Consider the following 18,373-nt stretch of genomic DNA (forward strand, 5'->3'; position numbering starts at 1 on the left):
ATCTCAGGGAAAGAGGGTGTTCCTTAAAGGACTTTTTTTTTTCCTCTGGAAATCCCAATAATAGACAGTAGATCTGATCCGGGGTATGTCCACCTCCCAGTCCTGGCCTGGCTGTCCTGGATCCTGAGTCCAGCTGGCAGACCTGCTGCTGTGCCTAGAGCCCTCCGAGCTGCTCAGGGCTCTGGTTCCCATTCAGCGTAGGGCTGGATAATGATTTCCTGGTGCTGGACCTGACGGAGCAAGCACAATGATGGACAAGGCAAGCAAGGTTATTTCTGTTCAGGATGTGGGCAAGAGGTTCCCAGACAGGCCTGTCACCCCACATCACAACAGCTATCACCCTCTGGAGAGTTAAATCCCCAGTTCTCAATGTCATGAGGCTCTGGAGCTGTCCCAGTTCCATCCTCAGTCATTATGAGCCTGCAGTGCAAGGCCATTTATACCCAGTCATGACACAGCAGCTTCCTCTGCTCCCCAGCTAACTGCAGCAAGGAATTATGGAGGGAGGGGGTAATTTGGCTACACTAATTTGGAGAAATATAATTTCCTGGAACTGGCCTTTGTTTGCCATTAATGTTTGCTGTGTTCCCATATCTTCTGTTTCTGTTAGTCACAGCAATAAAGCCACTGCCTTGGAACATAAAAGCCAAGCTCACTTACTTGACTTCCTCATACTTTTTGCCTCGATAGAAATTACTCTTTTTAATCAGATACAGCAGCACGAGGTCACAAAAGAAAGCTCCCTGCAAAGAGAAAGGACTTCTGTTTTATCTTTAGAGTAGAAGAGGAAGAGTTCTGCTCTAATTAGCAATGAGCATTAATTAGAGGAGTGTGTAGGAGCTGTATTTTCCTTCATAACCCAGGCAATTTAGGGGTGTTTAGACTACAGGGCACATTAACAAATGCCTTTAAGGCAGGACACAGACTGACTAAGCAGTCAGAGCAGCAAAAGCTCTGCTGGAGCAGATCTAAGCCACCCCCCACCTTTACCCTCCTGACAGCTGAAGGAGCAGCTGGGTCCCAGGCTGTCACTCGAGTAAAACACATTTGCTTACCGCTCCCATGAGAGCCAGCCCCGAGCCAACGTTGATAATGGTGGGGATGATGTTAAACTTCCCTGCCTGAAAGAAAAAAGGTCATGAAGTACTCTGGCAAAGAACAACCCAAATCCCAAACTTAAGGGTGTGCTGTTACCCAGGGGAAGCTCCTAGTGCCCGTGGGTGTGTTTTGTCAGCAATGAGCAGGCACAACCACAGCAGATTTGCAATCATCACTCTTGGAGGCTAAAGGTCTGTGTGTGTCTCAGACCCAACTGTCCATGGCTCCATTTCAGACCTTGCATCATCCCTGGATTAACCTTTTTTCTGCAGCACAAACACATGGAAAATGAGTCTCTGGGGTGTTTCCTCCTGTCAGACTACATGAGTGTGTTTCTAGGTAGAAGAGATGCAGACACATCTGCACTCTAGGTCGTCTCCGTTCTCATGCTGGCTTAGCTCCACAGGGATGAATGACAAGAGCTCTTTCCCACAGCAGACCAGGGAGGCTCTGCTCATCCCAGAGCTTCCTCCCACTGAGAATGTCAGCCACCTGTCTTCTCTCTAGGCTCTGAAATATTCTGGCCTGGGCCCTCACCTTGCCGTTCACCATCACATCAAAGCGGATTCCATACGCTTTAATGAGCGTGCGGTAGTCGACCCCCTCAGCATCCCGGTAATACTTGGCAAACCTGGAACACAACAGTGCTGGTTGGAACTCTGTCATCTGCTCCCCACACACAAGAACCCACCTGAATACACCTCTCTCTTCAAACAGATCTCTTCCCCTACCAAACCAGCACTAGTTTGCCATGAACATGACTCCCTCCCCTCTGCAAAGCAATGTGCTTGGCTAGGCCAGTGCCTGGCAAGGTCTGGTACCACTTCACAGAATCACAGAATGGTTCGGGTTGGAAGGGACCTTAGAGATCATCTAGCTCCAAATCCCTGCCATGGGCAGGGACACCTCCCACTAGACCAGGTTGCTCAAGGCCACATCTAACCTGGCTCTGAATACTTCCAGGGTTGAATCACTTCACTGCCAACCTCCCAGAGCACCTTTGAGTCAAACCAGCTCAGCCCAGCTGCAGCACTGCACTGGTTCTCCTCTTGACTTACCTGAAGTTGTAGCCAGAGGAGATGGACTTTTCTGAGAACTTGTTGTCCAGTCGGCTAAAAGAATAGTGAGGGTTACATTCAGAAGGGGCTTTATCAAGATCACAGTTCCATTCAATCTGAATTCCTATCACACCACCCTTAATGAAAGAGAGAGACAGTGTGAGTTTGGTAAGCTTAGTTCAATTCACGTCTTCAAATTTGTCAGCTCCTTGGGCAAGCTTTCCCCAGGGCCAAGAGCAGCTTCACATCTGGTCACAGACCCAAGCACACATTTCTAGATGGGTGAACTTCATGCTTGTGACATTGATCCCATTACACAACCCCAGCTTTCCCTCTGCTGGCATTCAAGGAGGAGGTTTTTCATCCGAAGACACTGATTTCATTGATTTCAGTGGCTGCAACATACTTCAGCAGAGAGGAGGCTCTTTTATGCAGGGATGAGGTTTCACAAGTGCAGAAGCCAGCACAAAGCCTGCACTCTTCTCATTGTGCTTCCTGGGATGCTCCAGACTGGCTCCATCTTCCCCTGGGGCTGCATGCACTGAGTCACAGCCTGTTTAGTGCTGCAGCCCCATGACTCCATGCAGAAATGTGTCCATTTCCTACAGGGAAAACCTCCCAGGGTGTTCTCTGACCAGGACAGCCCCACTGGCCTTCCAGAGTTCTGGATTTAAACTGGTGATGTAGTAATGCTGAAATTAAACAAAGAAACCCTGCTGGCAGAGCAGCCGTTTGGGCAGCCCCGAAGGGCAGAGAGCTGACCTGACCTTCTCTTTCAGAGGACCCACACTGCCCTGCCTCATGTTCCCTGGGGACAGGATAAATGGGGACTGGCTTGACTTTAAACATCAACATCTCTCCACTGCAGCCTGGACACGAGGCAGTGCCCTGGGCAGTCCCCAGCAGAGCCAGCTGGGAAGCCACACAAGGCCAAGGGGCACTCCTACCGCCAAGGCCATCTCCTGGAAGTCGCTCCCAGCCCACCGGACGATGCTCCCCAGCAGGAAGATGGGGCAGTAGGGATGCTCCGTGCTGTAGCGGCAGCTCTTCAGGTAGGACTCATTGTTGGTTGCCAGCACATTCACCCTGTGTGTAGGCAAGAGGGAAATCCACTTTGTCTCCCAATCTGCTTGTCTGCAGAGTCTCCACCACCATAACTGCAGAGACAAGAGACTTCTCCAACACCCTCTGTGCACAAGAGAAATGGCACCTTGCCACCAGCCTCATGACCTAGTGAGCCTCTCCACTGCTGGCCCAGAGACAGCAGTGTACCCACACAAAAGTGACCTCCAGGCCAGGCAGGGACTAGGCTCAAGGAGGGACTTGAATAGAGCGAGTTTCCACAGTGCTCCAAAGCCAATTAGTTTTCTTAGTGATAAAGAAAATAAAGATGCTAGAAATGTCTGTCTGAGCCTGGCCTTCTGTGCTTCTTCCTACACTTTGCTCACATTGAAGCCAGAACTGCAGCAGCAAATGTGAGCAGATATTTTAAATTTGCTTTTCCCCAGCCTTTTATGGAATAGGAGGAGTATTTGGGAGCCGAAACTGCTTAGCAACCTATGCACTGGCTGGTGACAGATCCACCTGCCTCAGGAGCTCCGGGGCATCCCTTCTGTAGAAGCCATCACAGGCCTCATCTGGGAAAAGACAGACTAAACCCAGCTGCTTTCTGAGAAGCTCCAAGCCCTCATTATCTCCTTCTTCCTGCACAGCCTGCAGCTAAAGGCCTGCCCCTACACCTTAGAAGAAGGAATATTCACCTCCCTACCTCATGCTTCAGGCAGGAGAAGGACAGTGGAGCAAACTGGGGGTATTGGTTCTGTGATGGAGAGGACAGAGGAATCTCTGAGCACCTGCACTTACTTGGAGAACTTAAACTTGGGGAAGCGAATGGAGTTCTTGATGTAAACAGTGAAGTTCTCTGCGCTGGCAAGAAGCGGGGTCCTGGAAGAGAAGGGTTTGTGATCTGCTCTACCTTTGCACCCTGCCCACATGCCAAAACTTGAATTACTGTTTTAGAACCACTGCTAGACCAGCCATGCTAGACCCCACGCTGCCAGCAAGGAGTTGGTGAGGAGCACGTGGGCTGAGGGGAAGCCCTGAGGGCTGAAAACATCCCTGGAACAGCCAGTGAGCCAAGCAGGGGTGAGCAGAGCCAGTGAGCCAAGCAGGGTCCATGCAGAGCCTCCTCCTGCACTGGAGCCAACATTCAAGTAAGTGTCCAAGCAGAGGGAAACCAGAAATTGCTCCTAGTGACACACAAGCATGGGAATGGCATAGGATGGCTACGTACTTGGGCTTGGATCTTTTCTCCACTGGGCACCAGGCCAGTATCTCACAAGTCCCTCTGATACTGTCCCTGTCTTTCAAACAACGGCCAGTCTTAACCCCTGCAGCACAGACAGCACAGAGAAGGTCACAGAGAGCAGCCACCTCCTCTCCTTGCCTGCAGGGCACAGACAAATCAGATGCTTTTCACTGCCACCCTAAGCCCCCCTCCTGGAACAACCACTCTCTTGTTGCTTCTCTGAGCAGCCCCAGGGTGCTCTGGCTCAGCCACCACAGAGCTGAAGCAAGGCAGCAATCTTAATACAAGATGGTAAAGAAAAGAATGTCCTTGTCTCTCTGTAACCAGAGACCTCTGGGGTTGGACCCCAGGCTGATGCCTCTGAAGGAACCTGCCTCTGCCAGGAACAGGAAAGGAAGAGGGACCCTTCCCTTACCATTGCCAGCCACCACTGCTTCCCCAGCTGGGCAGTCCTCATCCTGGTTACAAAGGGCATCAGGAATGCTGTCACTCTATGAGGTAGAAAAGGATAGAAGTGAGACCTGTGACAGGACACAAGACTCAGGGGGGTAAGAAAGTGCTGCTGATGTGGGGTGAGTCCTCTGCAGGATGGTGAACACTGAGAACGTGCAGCTGAAGTGGTAACTGCAGGTGATGTGTGAATAGCTCAGCAGCAACACTCCAGCAGCAACACTCCAGCAGCAACACTCCAACACCAACACACCAACTGCAACACTCCAACTGCAACACTCCAACTGCAACACTCCAGCACCAACACTCCAACTGCAACACTCCAGCACCAACACTCCAACAGCAATACTCCAACAGCAACACTCCAGCACCAACACTTCAGCACCAACACTCCAGCACCAACACTCCAACAGCAACACTCCAGCACCAACACTCCAACAGCAACACTCCAGCACCAACACTCCAGCACCAACACTCCAGCACCAACACTCCAGCAGCAACACTCCAGCACCAACACTCCAGCACCAACACTCCAGCACCAACACTCCAACAGCAACACTCCAGCACCAACACTCCAGCACCAACACTCCAGCACCAACACTCCAGCACCAACACTCCAGCACCAACACTCCAGCACCAACACTCCAGCACCAACACTCCAACAGCAACACTCCAACAGCAACACTCCAGCACCAACACTCCAGCACCAACACTCCAGCACCAACACTCCAACACCAACACTCCAGCACCAACACTCCAGCACCAACACTCCAACACCAACACTCCAGCACCAACACTCCAACACCAACACTCCAGCACCAACACTCCAACACCAACACTCCAACACCAACACTCCAACAGCAACACTCCAGCACCAACACTCCAACACCAACACTCCAGCACCAACACTCCAGCACCAACACTCCAGCACCAACACTCCAACAGCAACACTCCAGCACCAACACTCCAGCACCAACACTCCAACACCAACACTCCAGCACCAACACTCCACCACCAACACTCCAGCACCAACACTCCAACAGCAACACTCCAGCACCAACACTCCAGCACCAACACTCCAGCACCAACACTCCAGCACCAACACTCCAACAGCAACACTCCAGCACCAACACTCCAACAGCAACACTCCAGCACCAACACTCCAGCACCAACACTCCAACAGCAACACTCCAGCACCAACACTCCAACAGCAACACTCCAGCACCAACACTCCAGCACCAACACTCCAGCACCAACACTCCAGCACCAACACTCCAGCACCAACACTCCAGCACCAACACTCCAACAGCAACACTCCAGCACCAACACTCCAACAGCAACACTCCAACAGCAACACTCCAACAGCAACACTCCAACAGCAACACTCCAGCACCAACACTCCAGCACCAACACTCCAGCACCAACACTCCAGCTCCAACACCATGGCTCATGGCAGAGCATCCTGCTTTGGAGTTCTGCTCAGTCTGGAAAGGAACAGGCTGTGGAAGACACTCAGATATCACCTACCACCCACCAAAACCAAGCAGGGGGCCACAGTACTGCACCTACCTTTGATGCAAGCTACAAGCTCTCTGAGCTGTGACCCCTCTCTCAGCTGCAGCCCGCGCTCACACAGCCACTAGAGGACAGCCATGTCCTGAAGAAGCAAGCTGTGCTCCCGGCCTCGGCTGCCCCCCTGCCTCTGACAGGCAAAATTAATCTCTGCTACACAGGGACAACATTCCCAGCATGGCCAGCACCCTCCCCCACCCCTGGCTCCAGCCCACTCTAAAACACATCTCCACAGAGGGCATCTAAACATGGCACAGAAACACCTCCTGGCTCTGGCCCCTAAGGCACCTTCTGGAAGGTACTAAGCACCCTCTCATGTCCTGAAGGTAAGGAAAGCCTCAGTGTTCAGCCCTTCCCAGAATGGGGCTCCTAGAAATCTCCTCTACCCATAACCAGACTGAGTCACCTCTCAGCTGTTTTCCCATGGCCTTTCCTGACCCTGAGCAATCACTGCCCTGGTCTCATCTCCAGCTGGGCAGATGTCCAACACCTTCAGCTAAAGTCAGCAAGACTCTACATGATCAGTGCCTCTGGGTAAGGGAGATGAACCTCCCAGGTTTGCAGCAACCAGCCCAATTTCCCCAACCCCTATTTATTACACTACAGAAAAACCATTTGCTTCTCCTTCTTTCTGCATTCCTTGCTCCCCAGGAGTCCTCTGTCAGTTCTTACCCCCAGTTTTGTAGGGGTCTGGGAGCCAAGGGGCTCAGTTCTTCCTACCTCAGGACAGGTGGCTTGCCTCTGGTTTGGGGTCACAATCAGATTCGTCATGACAAAGAAGACATTTTCACCCTAGAATGAACAAAGTGAGGTAGGAGGAGTTAGGAAAGTGGTTTCCTCTTAAGGTAGGTGTCAGAAGGAAGGTGCAGTTCTCTGCAGAACAGTTACCATCTCTCTCTCCCCTGCTGCTTGTCAGGCTCAGATATAAGAGGACCCTTTGTGTATTTGCTTGGCTGAGACAGGCAGGGCTCTGTGGCACAAGGGGCTCTGCTGCAGAGACTGTGCTACTCTGGTGAGCAGCACTGCTGAGCCTTGCCTTGCTGGCTGCTCAGCAAGCACTTGCCCTCCTTTCATAGGGACATAGGTGGCACCTGGTCAGGGATCCAAGGCCCCATGCCACTGCAGAGCTGTGGGTAGCCTGTTGCCAGGCAGGGCCAGGCTGGCTGCCCCAGCTGTGCTACAGACACTGAGGTTGTCTCCTGGCAGCAGGGAGCCTGACCCTTGTCACACTGAGGGGACACATCAGCTGGTGGGGCAGGGCAGCCCTGAGCTCCTCAGGAAGCCACAGTGTGTGAAGCCCTGCCACATGCAACATTGGCTGCTTGTGTGGGCAAGCACCTGCTGATAAAGTATCTGTGACCCCTGGCCTGACCCAAACCACAACAGGGAACAAGATCTTTCTGCAGACCTGTCAGAGAACAAGCCCAAGAAAGCCACAAGGGAAGGATTCACCAGGTGATTCCCTGCTCTACATTAAGCCTAACCTCAAAGTGCCACTGGTTCACCCTGTCCAAGGGCATTCTCAGCCCTCAGTGATGAACCTCAGTGAGCTGAGTGCCCACTGTTTACCCAGAGTCTCTCTAACCCCCTGACACACAGCCCTGCCTGTTGCACAGGAAAACACAGATCTCAGGTTCCCATCCACCAGAGCAGAGCTCACAGCTTGCTCTCCCTCCCCCCCTGGGATCTGACCCCACATCCCACCAGCACTGTGGGACACAGGTACATCTGTCCTCAGCAGCAGGCACATGTTGGTCAGCAGCCACACTGGTGGGAGCTGCCCCTGCTCTGTGGAGGAGGCAGAGCTCTTCCTAGCCCTCACTGTCTCTTGCCCCACTACCTGGATCTCTCCAGGACAAAGGAGCCCACCCAGAGCCACCAGCACAGCACAGGGCTCTTCCTTTGAAGAGAAATCAGAGCTTATGAAGCAGTTAGTGCATGCAAGTCACTTAATGCACTGGCAGCAGGCATTCAGATACAAACCCCCATGGGACACATCTTACAGCACACAAACAGCAATCAGCACTTGGAGCAGGAAAGCTCAAGAGATGTCTACATCTGTACCCACAGCCCACAGAAGTGGCTGAGTCCCACGGGGAGCCCAGGGTCTAACACCACCGTGGCTGCTGGAGGCAGACTGCAGTGCCTGATTGCACAGCCCTGTCTGACACCAGCCCAGAGGCAGAGCTGGCTGTGTTCACCCAGGACAGCACACCACAAGGCCCCCCAGCAAACCAACACACAGTGACAAGAGCCTGAAGTCACAGGTGACAAGCTGCAATACTGGTCACCTGTGCACAGCAGCCCCCTGCTAAGTGTCCACACAGCCTGAGCCACAAGCAGCAGCATGTGCTGGGCTGACACTCAGGCTCTGCACTGGAATGGCTGCAATGCAGAGCACAGATCCTGAGGAAATGCAGGCTGCAGAAGGAGGAAAGTGAAGTTTTATTGTTATGTACAGACAAGTAAATTGTTCAGTCTGCAGCTTTCTACTCCTTGTCAGCACAAGACCCCAGTCTCCCCTCACAGCTTTCCATGCACATGATGGACACTTGCCCAGAAAGCACAAACAGCCCCTGGCAAGCACAGCTGGGTGTCAGGCAACATCTGCTGCCATCTTTTCTCCTCCAGCATCAGCTCTGTATCTCACCCTGTCCAAGCCAGGGAAGCAGCAAGGCAGGTTTAGGCAGACACAGGTCAGGCAACCCTCCTCACTCAAACTGCACCACGTTTTCTTTCCATCTCCCACTTGCTCTGAGCTGCCCCATGCATGCCTGCTCTAGCCCAGAGGCAAGCAGACACTTTGCTCAGCAGAGCAGTCCCACTGACGTCCACAGAACTTCTGCTTGCAAGGTTCTGTTTGCCAAGAATCATGCACCTTTGCAAGAGGGACAAGGCTACTTTCACTGGCATGACCTAAGAGAAGACACAGCAGTGCCTTCTTGTAGCCCACCAGCAAAGACCTGGAAACATCATTTGAGCCTTCCCACCTGCAACCATGCTGGAAGATGCCTTTAGCTGAACATCAGAGGTGATCATGGCAGGGTGGTGCCCACCTGTGGAGGGATGACGTAGTCTGCAACATCCCACAGCCTCTCCCCCAGCTCTGAGGTGTTGGTGAAGGCCACCCCTTTCAGCTTGGTGATGACAGAGCTCTGGAGAGATGTGTCTGTGTCCTGATAGCCTTTCTTGACAACAAACACCCACCTGTGAACACACAGCAGGCAGCAGCATTAGCAAGTGGGGTAAGGGAACAAGGCAGTCAAAGATTTACACCGTGGCCAAGCACTGTTCAAGGCAAATCAAAACATGACACCAAAGCCTCTGCAGTTAATGCTGCACACTCAATAAACCTTTGACCCAATCTGTGCTTAGCTACAGCACCAGAGGAGAGGTCAGGACAAAAAGCAGGGAAAGGTACAATTCATCCCAGGGTAAAACCCCAAAGCTCCTGCATGCTGTAAGATGGAAAGAGGGGAGGGAGAACTCCTCCAGATGAACAGTAGAAGCTTTTGCAATTTGCAGTGATGAGTGTGGTTGGTTTCACAAATACTTGACTCACTCCCATTTTAGCAGCCTGCCATTAGGCTAGCAGTCCAGCAGCAGACCATGGCTGGAGAGAGGCAAATCCAGCAGGTGAACTGCACCTCATGAGCACAAATCTGTAGGGAACATTCTCAGCTGGATACACCCTGACCCCTGTGCTGGGCTTCAGGCTTCTCACTGGCACACCTAAAGCCCAGCTTCCTTGCTAAGTGGTCCAGGGAAAGGCTTCACTTCCCACTGGAAGCATCAAGAGCTCCCTGTCAGTGGGGAAAAAGCTCTCTGGGTTAAATTAAATGCCTCCAGCTTCTCCACATACTGCCAGAGTCACCTGCCAAGGCAATGAGCCACACAGACTTGCAGAAGCTCTGGGTGCTGGGGCAGGGTTTGGGGAGGGACATGGGCTGTGACTGCTGGCACAGGTCCCCTCTGCAGCACACTGACCTGGAGTGCCCTGCTGCAAGCAGAGAGGGTCAGCAGCCATCTCTGGGGTGGAGCAGCACTGACACAGGCTGCCCTTCACCTGCTTCCTGGGACAAACCCAAGCAGTGGCATTCCCCACCCCGGCGAAGCTCCTGCTCTCTCAAGAGCACTGCCTTTCTCTGCCAGCAGGGCTCAGAGCAGACCCTGACACTTTCTGCAGGGAGTTGGGAAGGAACAGCAGCTACCCACAAGGGGTTTGATGGTCACAGCCCCCACACAGGTACAGGCAGGTTATGGAGCAGTCAGAGGTCAGACCAAGGCCAGCCACTGCTGGGATATGCTGTGAGCCCCCCTGCCACCAAACAGTCACTACAACATCACTGGTGACAGTACCAAAGGTCTGCAGAAGGCAGTAGCTGCCTAGGGAAGAAAATAACCAACGTGGGCCAGACAGTCTCTGAACACTCATGGTCTCTGGTCATGGCCCTCTTGGACAGAGGATCTACAGGATCCCTCCTTCAGCAGCTCAAACATGCCAGACTGCTGTGACTTCAGCTCTGCCCTGCTACCCAAAGCAGGCTCTGCAACTGTACACCCCTCTAAAAATAAACCCAGCACACAAAATTGACTCTGCTATATTTAATTAGTGAATACAGGAAGTGTGAGAAAGGTGAAGAGACTGAGAATCGCAGGCAGTGAGGGTAAAGCCCTATGGATCACGTTCTGCACAGCCTCAGAAACTCAGGAAGCAATGGCACAGGGATCACACAGGCTGGATAATTCCAGGTCTGAGCCTGCTAGCTGCAAGCGGCATTGCTGTGCTGATGACACAGCCTCCTGCAGAACTGGGCCTTTGCTGAGAGGTGCTCAAGCTATCTCCATGCCAACTCACCCTGCTCTGGAATCAAGGCAAAGCAGCTGACTTTCAGGCTGCCTCAGCCTCCACAATCCCAGCTGCTGCAGCCCACTCAGCTAAGAATCTGCCACCCTGTGCTTGGGTCCCTCCCGTGTAGGCTCGACTGTGTCATGCAGATGAGCCAGGTCTGCCCCAGGGCTCAGCAACAGTGGCCAGCAATGTTACCGTTTGTCCTGTGCCAGGTATTCAGGCTTGGCTCCACTCCCACCAAAACCAGAAAGAAAGGTGTTAATCATGCAGAGCAAAGCCAGGCTGCACCTGATCTATTTTTACCCCAGCGATAACCTGGAAGCTAGAGCTGAATCGAGGGACCCTAGCAGGTGACAGAACATCAGCTAGAAGCTCTCAGACACCACAACCCCCAGCTGTCTGAACACACAGAGCTAGCTGCACTCCAGTCACCAAGGCTCAGCAAGCTGTCACTGCATGCAGAGTTCCATGCACTAGTCTTCAGCTCAGCACGGCACAGCAAGCAGACCCAGCTGCAGCAGGAGGGGAAATGCAGGGTGATCCTTACCCGACCAGGTAAGCCAGGATGGTGAGCTGCACCACGCGATAGAGGATCCCCACCTTCTTGTTCTTTGCAATGACGTATTTCTCTGTTTTATAATCAAAAAAGGACAGAAATAAACCCTTCCAAGCCACCTGCCCCATGCTCCCGGCTGGCTGTGTAGCGCTGGCTGGAGCAGGCAGCAGCGTTTGCAGCTCTCGTTATCCACACGTGCTCTGCATGGAAACCTGACACACCAACCCCTTCCAGATAGGCTGATCTCCTCCCTCCCGTCAGCTGCTCGCTGCCGGCAGCTCTCCAGTTGGAAAGCGGCAGCTGCACCAACACGAGATCCTTCCTGAGCTGCTCTTCAGCTAATTCATCCTCTGGGGCAGCCCCCGCCCCAGTTTTGCTCCCCAGCTTCATTCTCTCCCCCAGAGTCACAGCACGTTTAGAATGAAACACGTCGTGGCATTGGAGCCCTGGTACAGCATCCAAGGGAACACAGCTACAGCCTCCCTGTTGAGTGTCAAAGCCTTTCTTTAGCCCTTACACGATGCAAAGCACCTGCTGAATTTTTAAATTTAATTTCATACCCGAGGGAGAGGAACAGTTTAACTGAGATAAAAGAGTTGTTTATTAGCCAGCACTGCAAGAGACAACTCACAGTCTGAGAGAGGCATCTGCATGTGCAAGGACATGGTACAAGCATTACTTAAACCAGGAAGGGTGGCACTGTCTCCCGGCTAAGGAGGGAACAGGATGAGCTCAGATGGGGAGAAAATAATGTCAGGACCCTCCAGCAGCCTGACCAAAGGGAGCTGGTGTTCCTCACCAAGCTGGGATCCAAACTGGAGTGTGTCCTTCCTGGGGGGATCCCATACCTGTGCACTGAGGGGAGATGTCTCTCAGGGGGTTCCTCTGGGATGGGACTGCCCATAGGCTGAATCTATTAGAGAGAGTCTAGCAGAGCCGTGCGGTGATACATCAGGCATAAAGTGCAGTGTCTGCTGTGTTCATGCATGAGCACCCAATAAGCTCACAACAAGTCAGCCCTTGGTGGTGTCTACAGACTCCCCCTCTCCATCTCTGTCTTTCTCACCTGCCTGGGTGACTGCACAGGCTAAAACCAGAGCAGGAAGCTTGCTAACAGTGATGTGTTTCCTCCTGACCTGGTTCTACTCAGTGGCATAGACACAGGTCTGCTAGGAGCTTCTGTAATTATTTTCCAGGTCAGTTAATGTGAGAAAGGATTTGCACAGGTTATAAAAAGTGTCCCTTAGAGTGAGAAGTGTCCCTGTTACAGGTGTGACCTGAACATCCCTACCAGGTTTGATCACTAAACAAAAACACAACACTCTGTACAGTGATACTTTTCCTTGGTTTAGCAGAACCCTCAAGCAGAAGCAGGGTTGTGTCAGACACTGTGTCAGTTGTCTGTCTCAGCATTGCTGGAAAGTAAAACCAACAACTGACCATCACTACCATGGCAACAGAGCATCAACCAGACCACAAGACTAGAGGCTTCCTGTCTTCTTACAAACCTGAATGTAGAGCTGGTTCTAAGAAATTCAACCTAACCCCTGCACATGCACCCAAACCCAGGGTCTGGAAGACAGAGGGGCTCAGAGACCCCTGAAGACCACCTAAGACTACTTGAGACCCCCTAGTGATGGTACTGGGCAAGCAAAACAGCTCTTGGAATATGCTAAGTAATTCTCAGAAGAAAAATGAATCTATAATAAGACAACTCAATGAAAGAAGAGAAAGGACCAGCTTCAGGCAGGACATTCTCCCACTGAACTGGAAGGCAAATCAGACTGCTGGGATGCTGCAGGTCCATGGTGGCAGCTATCACAACCAACCTTTTCTTTTCTTCCTCTCTTGCTCTTTCTCTCTCCTTTGCATTTGCAAACTTGTTGTCAAGCCAATAAAGTTACTTGGCACTTGACTCCATTTGGGGTCTTACTTCTGTTCCCAAGACCACAAGCAACACCTCTCTCTGGTCTTTGACTGGCGTGGGGCAATTGGTGAAGTTGGTTTTGAATAAAAAGGTTCAATTTGGATCAAATTCCTCAGAATACTCTGAATGCTGCTCAGCACAGGCTAGGTTCATGCTGACAGCAGTGCTGCTACCATATTTTGAAGGTATTGTTCTTATCACCTTTTAGTTCTCACAACCTTCTTTGCTGTTTCTCCCTTGCCTGGAATGGGGATTCCTGGTATGTTTCTCAGAGTACCTGTGGGCTCTTCAAACATGAGTGGTTTCATTCCCAGGGGAAAGTAAATAACCTTACAAAATGTAATAATCAGTTTCTCTTAGTTCTTCTCAAGGGACTGAAGCTGGCTCTCTTCTACAAGGTATCTCCCCTCTTGAGCCCAATATTTTGAATTTTCCATGGAAAAAAAACAGTTCTGCTCCTTTCCCATGAGGCCTGTTTGCTCAATCTGGAAATTCTCACAGGGAGAATTTCTCCTCTGGCACCAAACCTCTCCCTTTCTCTCTCTCTCTTGTTATTCCTGACATGTTACACCTACACTTAATCCCTCACACTGTTCACAGTTAGTGCCTTCCCATCACTCACACACAGTCACAGGACACATCCCTGTCTGCCCAGACTGCTCCTCATCTGCATTCCCCCCACCTGACAGTAGCTCTGTGGTGTAAAGCTGAACTCAGCCCAGTCATAAGCCATAAATGCCACATTGAGGGACTGTGGACTCTAAACTTTAGCTCCTTGCTCTGACACAGTGGCATTTGAAACAGAGCAAGGTCAAGCCTCTCTCTGGCACTGCAGCATAGAAATATTTCAATATCATCCCAGAGAAACCACGTGTTTTCCAGGCAACAGCAGACAGCCCTGGCCAGTACAGACTGCTGGAAGTGCCCATTTCAGACACTTGTCCTGTTCCCTTTCAGTTCCAAACTGTCACCCCCAGTGATCCCCACTCCCCCCTTTAGTGAGCTATCAGAGCAACAGAAAACACCAGCTCCCAAATGTATGACTACTGACTTAGAAGATGCTGAGACATTGCTAAAGCACTGGAAATGCTCCTGCAGCAAATGCCTGAGTGATGCAGATGCATCATCCCTTTAGAATTAGGCACCAGACCAGCTACTGAAATAGAAAGGATGTAAATAGGAGATAAAGTCTTTTGGCAAGGAAATGAACAGGGGAAGAGGCAGAAGTCAGCTCTCTCCATAGTGTCATACTTGTAAGTCAGCATCTAAAAGAAACCAAGGGGAAGAGCTGGACAAGTTGAAAGAAGTTGCTTTTAGACCTCAGATTGCACACATGGAAATCAGTATTTGTGCTTCTAACCAGCACTGCTGCACACCCAGCCACAATGCAAAAGGAAATCTTTCTTTCAGGAGCTGTTAGAAAAAATATTCAGATTTTTTTTTTTTTGTCTAGAAAGGGAATCTGTGAAAAAAGTTTTTCTGTCATTATCCACAGGAGCATCCAAACCTGTCTGTAAGAGTGAGAAAGGAAGCATGCTGAAGGTCCAGAATTTATTCTCTCTTTGACTCAGTTCATCATTTCCAGGAGGGCTATTTTCAGCCTTTGAATGAGTTCCAGGTTGCTCCCTCAAGTCCTGAATCTCCTGTACAGGGTGCACAAGGTCTTGTTGTCATCAGCCAAGGTGTATCCACTTCCTTCCTTCAACCTAAGAAGTGAAAGTGCCTGAGGAAGAGGACCAGAGAGGAAAGAAAAACGCTGCACATCTAATGAAACTAATCCATCATGCCCTATTTTGTGAGAGCTGGCACTCTGAAACAGGTAACAGAAATGAAATTAAGCACATAAAGCACTGCTCAGAGATTGAGTGCAACGGGAGCTGGCACAGTCGCCTCACGCAGTGCTGGACCACAACATTTTCACCTTCTGAAGGCAGCCAATAAAAGCATCACTGTGAGACCAAAGTCTGAGGGCTGGACAGGGCTGTGTTCACATTAACCTCTAACTCAAAGGTGAAACCCTGCTCTTGAAGAAACCTGACAGATCAGTTTTCTACTTCCTTGTCAGCATTTATCATTCCTGACCTGGAAAGACATGAAACTGGTCCTGGGTGGATAGTTCTGTCACAGCTTATCTTGCTCTAAGTGTTGAGGAGTCATCTTCCTCCTCTTCCTTCACTCTCCTCACTTAAACAGCAGGAAAGTCTAGACTGAAGCCTCTACCCTTTCCTCCCTAGAATTCCCAACTGGGAACTCTTTCCAGCCACAGGAGAACATTCATGCTTCTCAGAGGTGAAGGCTTCATGAACAACACCCGGCAGCTGACTTTGCCTGGGCTCTGCAGGCTGGGGATGCTCTGAGCCACTGGTGAGAGGTGGATGTGTCCCAGCTATGCCACACAGACATAGTGGAGCCAGTTTAGCCAAGCTGGCAGACAGTCCAAGCACCCTGCTTGCAGCAGCACAGCTCCATTCCAGCTTGCTCATCCTGTCATAAGAAGAGAGGAAATTTCTCTTTTGAGCTGCAATCCAATTAGCCTCCAAATAAAGCTGCCCCAGTGGGCTCTCAAGCCCAGCAAAGCACTTCCTGGCTCCTTATCTGATGCTTTTACGTCAGCACCTTGCACTTCATGAAGAACCACTTATGTCCTTTCCCTGAGCAGCTTTCCTGAGCAGCAGACTTCCACTTCACATTCTTCTGCTAACCACCAGGTTACCACACTCCCACAGTTCAACACACGAACCTGTCAGCATCTGAACATGCCAAGGGCACTAAGGTTTTAGTGAACCTTCCTGGCATATGAGAAAGACACAAGCAGCTGATATCACCCCTGATTAAAATAGCATCTCAAAAGGCATCCTGGCCTCCCCCCCTTCAAGGATACAAATAAAAAGCTATCTCAGATACATCAGCTCTTGTCAGTCACCACCCACCTTCATACCCCCCTCTCCTTGGTCAGATCATGGCAAAAATAGCCAAAATCTACCTACCCAGGCCAAACTCACCCACCAGAAACTAATATCCAAATATCAATCCTGAGGAAGCCAAACCAGGACTCAGAGCTGAGGCAGCTGATGGATGATCAGCACCAGTCAATGGGTAGTGAACAAACATCTGTTCTTGCTCTCCTGGGCTACCAGCAGCACTGAGAGTTGTCTCTCTTCAGCAGAGCAAGACAAGGGCAGAAAACCAGATCCCACCAGCTTCATGAGCAGACTTGGATGGAAAGGAGTCTAGGATACAATCCACACCAGCCTGTAGCTCCTACTCAAGAGCAGAGAGATCCCCTCTCCTGCAAGAAGCTGTGGGTCTGCAGACACTCTGCCACCTCTGCATGGTGCATAAGGATCAGGAATGACCCTTAACAGCTCAGAGACCTCTAGGATATCTGCAGCAGCTTCTCTGCCTGTGACACCTGGATCCCAGACAGCCTGCCAACACGTTAGCCTGGCTGGGGTCAGATGTTCAGATGACTCTGAACAAGCCCTGTGCAGATCTTCTGTCATGCAGGGAGCTGGCATAACTGTGACCCTGCCAGAGGGCACAAAAGTCAGGGCCACACAGCAAGGCCACAAATATTGACAAGGCTTTCTGCACAGGGGATTTTATTCAAAATGCAGATTGCAAATAAATTTAGAAGCAGACACAGCAAGGCTTCCATGGAAACAGCACAGAATCTCAGCTGTGGTTTGGATGACTCTGAGGCTTGGCAGTCTTGACTAATCCCTTAAGTGCCATCCAATTACTGCAAATGTGTTTGGCATCTCCTACAGCAATTGCAAAGAATTAAATGGTCAGATGACACTCATCGGAAATTACAAGTCACAGAAGCCTGTAATGCATCTGAGAGAAAAAAAAAATCAACATCTAAAAGGAAAATAGCATTACCCACTGCAAGATCTGACCTCCTTGAGAGCCATAAGGGACAAGGAAAGGCAGCTAACTAATGAGGAAAACTTAATTCAGAGAAGAAACTAGAAGAAAAAAAAAAAGGAAAGCAGAGAATAACAAGATGGGCTGCAGGAGAGGAGCTTGTTCAGCCTTGAGAAGAGAAAATGTTCCTTGCAACTCCTTATCCTTAGCACAGGCTTCTACAATTAACAATCCTTCCCCTAGGAAAGTAATGGGAAAACTACCAACAGCTCTATTGTGCCCACACTTGCCAAGTATGATCTGGCTGTAGGGATGTTCAGGTGTTTCAGAACAGGTAGGACCTCAGTGTGAAATGGAGAAGGTTTGGGAGAGAGGATGGGCAGCAAGAGCACAGCCAGTGGTAAGTTGCAGTCCCTGGGCTCCTATGGTCAAAACAGCAACTGGGGAGTCCCAAGATCCAGAATGCCATAGCTCTACCAGGGAATAAGAATGGTTCTGCATCTTAGCCAGACTTTGACTCTACCAAAGAGACACTCACTCTTTTTTTTTTCCAAGCAGGTGGTGAAGGAATGCAGAGCTTTCTGCTTTGGCCAGCTTAGTCTTCAGAAGGTACCTTCTTGCTCCATCAGGATTTTACAGTTTCTTTTGAAAAAGCCACATGGAGGGAAAAAAAATAAAGACC

At 50.8% G+C, this 18,373-nt stretch overlaps 1 protein-coding gene across 2 annotated transcripts; it reads right to left on the reverse strand.

Annotated features, from left to right (window-relative positions):
* Window positions 1–656: 656 nt before the first annotated feature.
* P2RX5 (purinergic receptor P2X 5) lies at window positions 657–12,022 on the reverse strand. Of its 2 annotated transcripts, XM_054394484.1 has the most exons (10): window positions 11,886–12,022; window positions 9,543–9,693; window positions 7,207–7,278; window positions 4,880–4,955; window positions 4,450–4,546; window positions 4,020–4,100; window positions 3,104–3,242; window positions 2,157–2,293; window positions 1,636–1,729; window positions 657–743 (listed from the first exon to the last, which is right to left on the reverse strand). In XM_054394484.1, the coding sequence occupies exons 1-10, from the start codon at window positions 12,020–12,022 to the stop codon at window positions 657–659; spliced, it is 1,071 nt and encodes a 356-aa protein (XP_054250459.1). The 2 variants fall into 2 exon arrangements, with proteins under 2 accessions (XP_054250459.1, XP_054250460.1); XM_054394485.1 differs by lacking the exon at window positions 7,207–7,278.
* Window positions 12,023–18,373: the final 6,351 nt, after the last annotated feature.

Source organism: Indicator indicator, chromosome 30 (assembly GCF_027791375.1).
Source record: "Indicator indicator isolate 239-I01 chromosome 30, UM_Iind_1.1, whole genome shotgun sequence".
Taxonomy (NCBI): Eukaryota; Metazoa; Chordata; class Aves; order Piciformes; family Indicatoridae; genus Indicator; species Indicator indicator.

Bases quoted from the DNA above. Each gene is read 5' to 3' on its own strand.
- P2RX5 (XM_054394484.1), bottom strand. From the start codon at position 12,022: ATGGGGCAGGTGGCTTGGAAGGGTTTATTTCTGTCCTTTTTTGATTAT. The intron at 4,956-7,206 runs GTAGGAAGAACT...TCTACCTCATAG, and splicing joins GGCAAGCCACCTGTCCTGAG to AGTGACAGCATTCCTGATGC. The intron at 744-1,635 runs GTGAGGGCCCAG...TTCTCTTTGCAG, and splicing joins ATGTGATGGTGAACGGCAAG to GGAGCTTTCTTTTGTGACCT.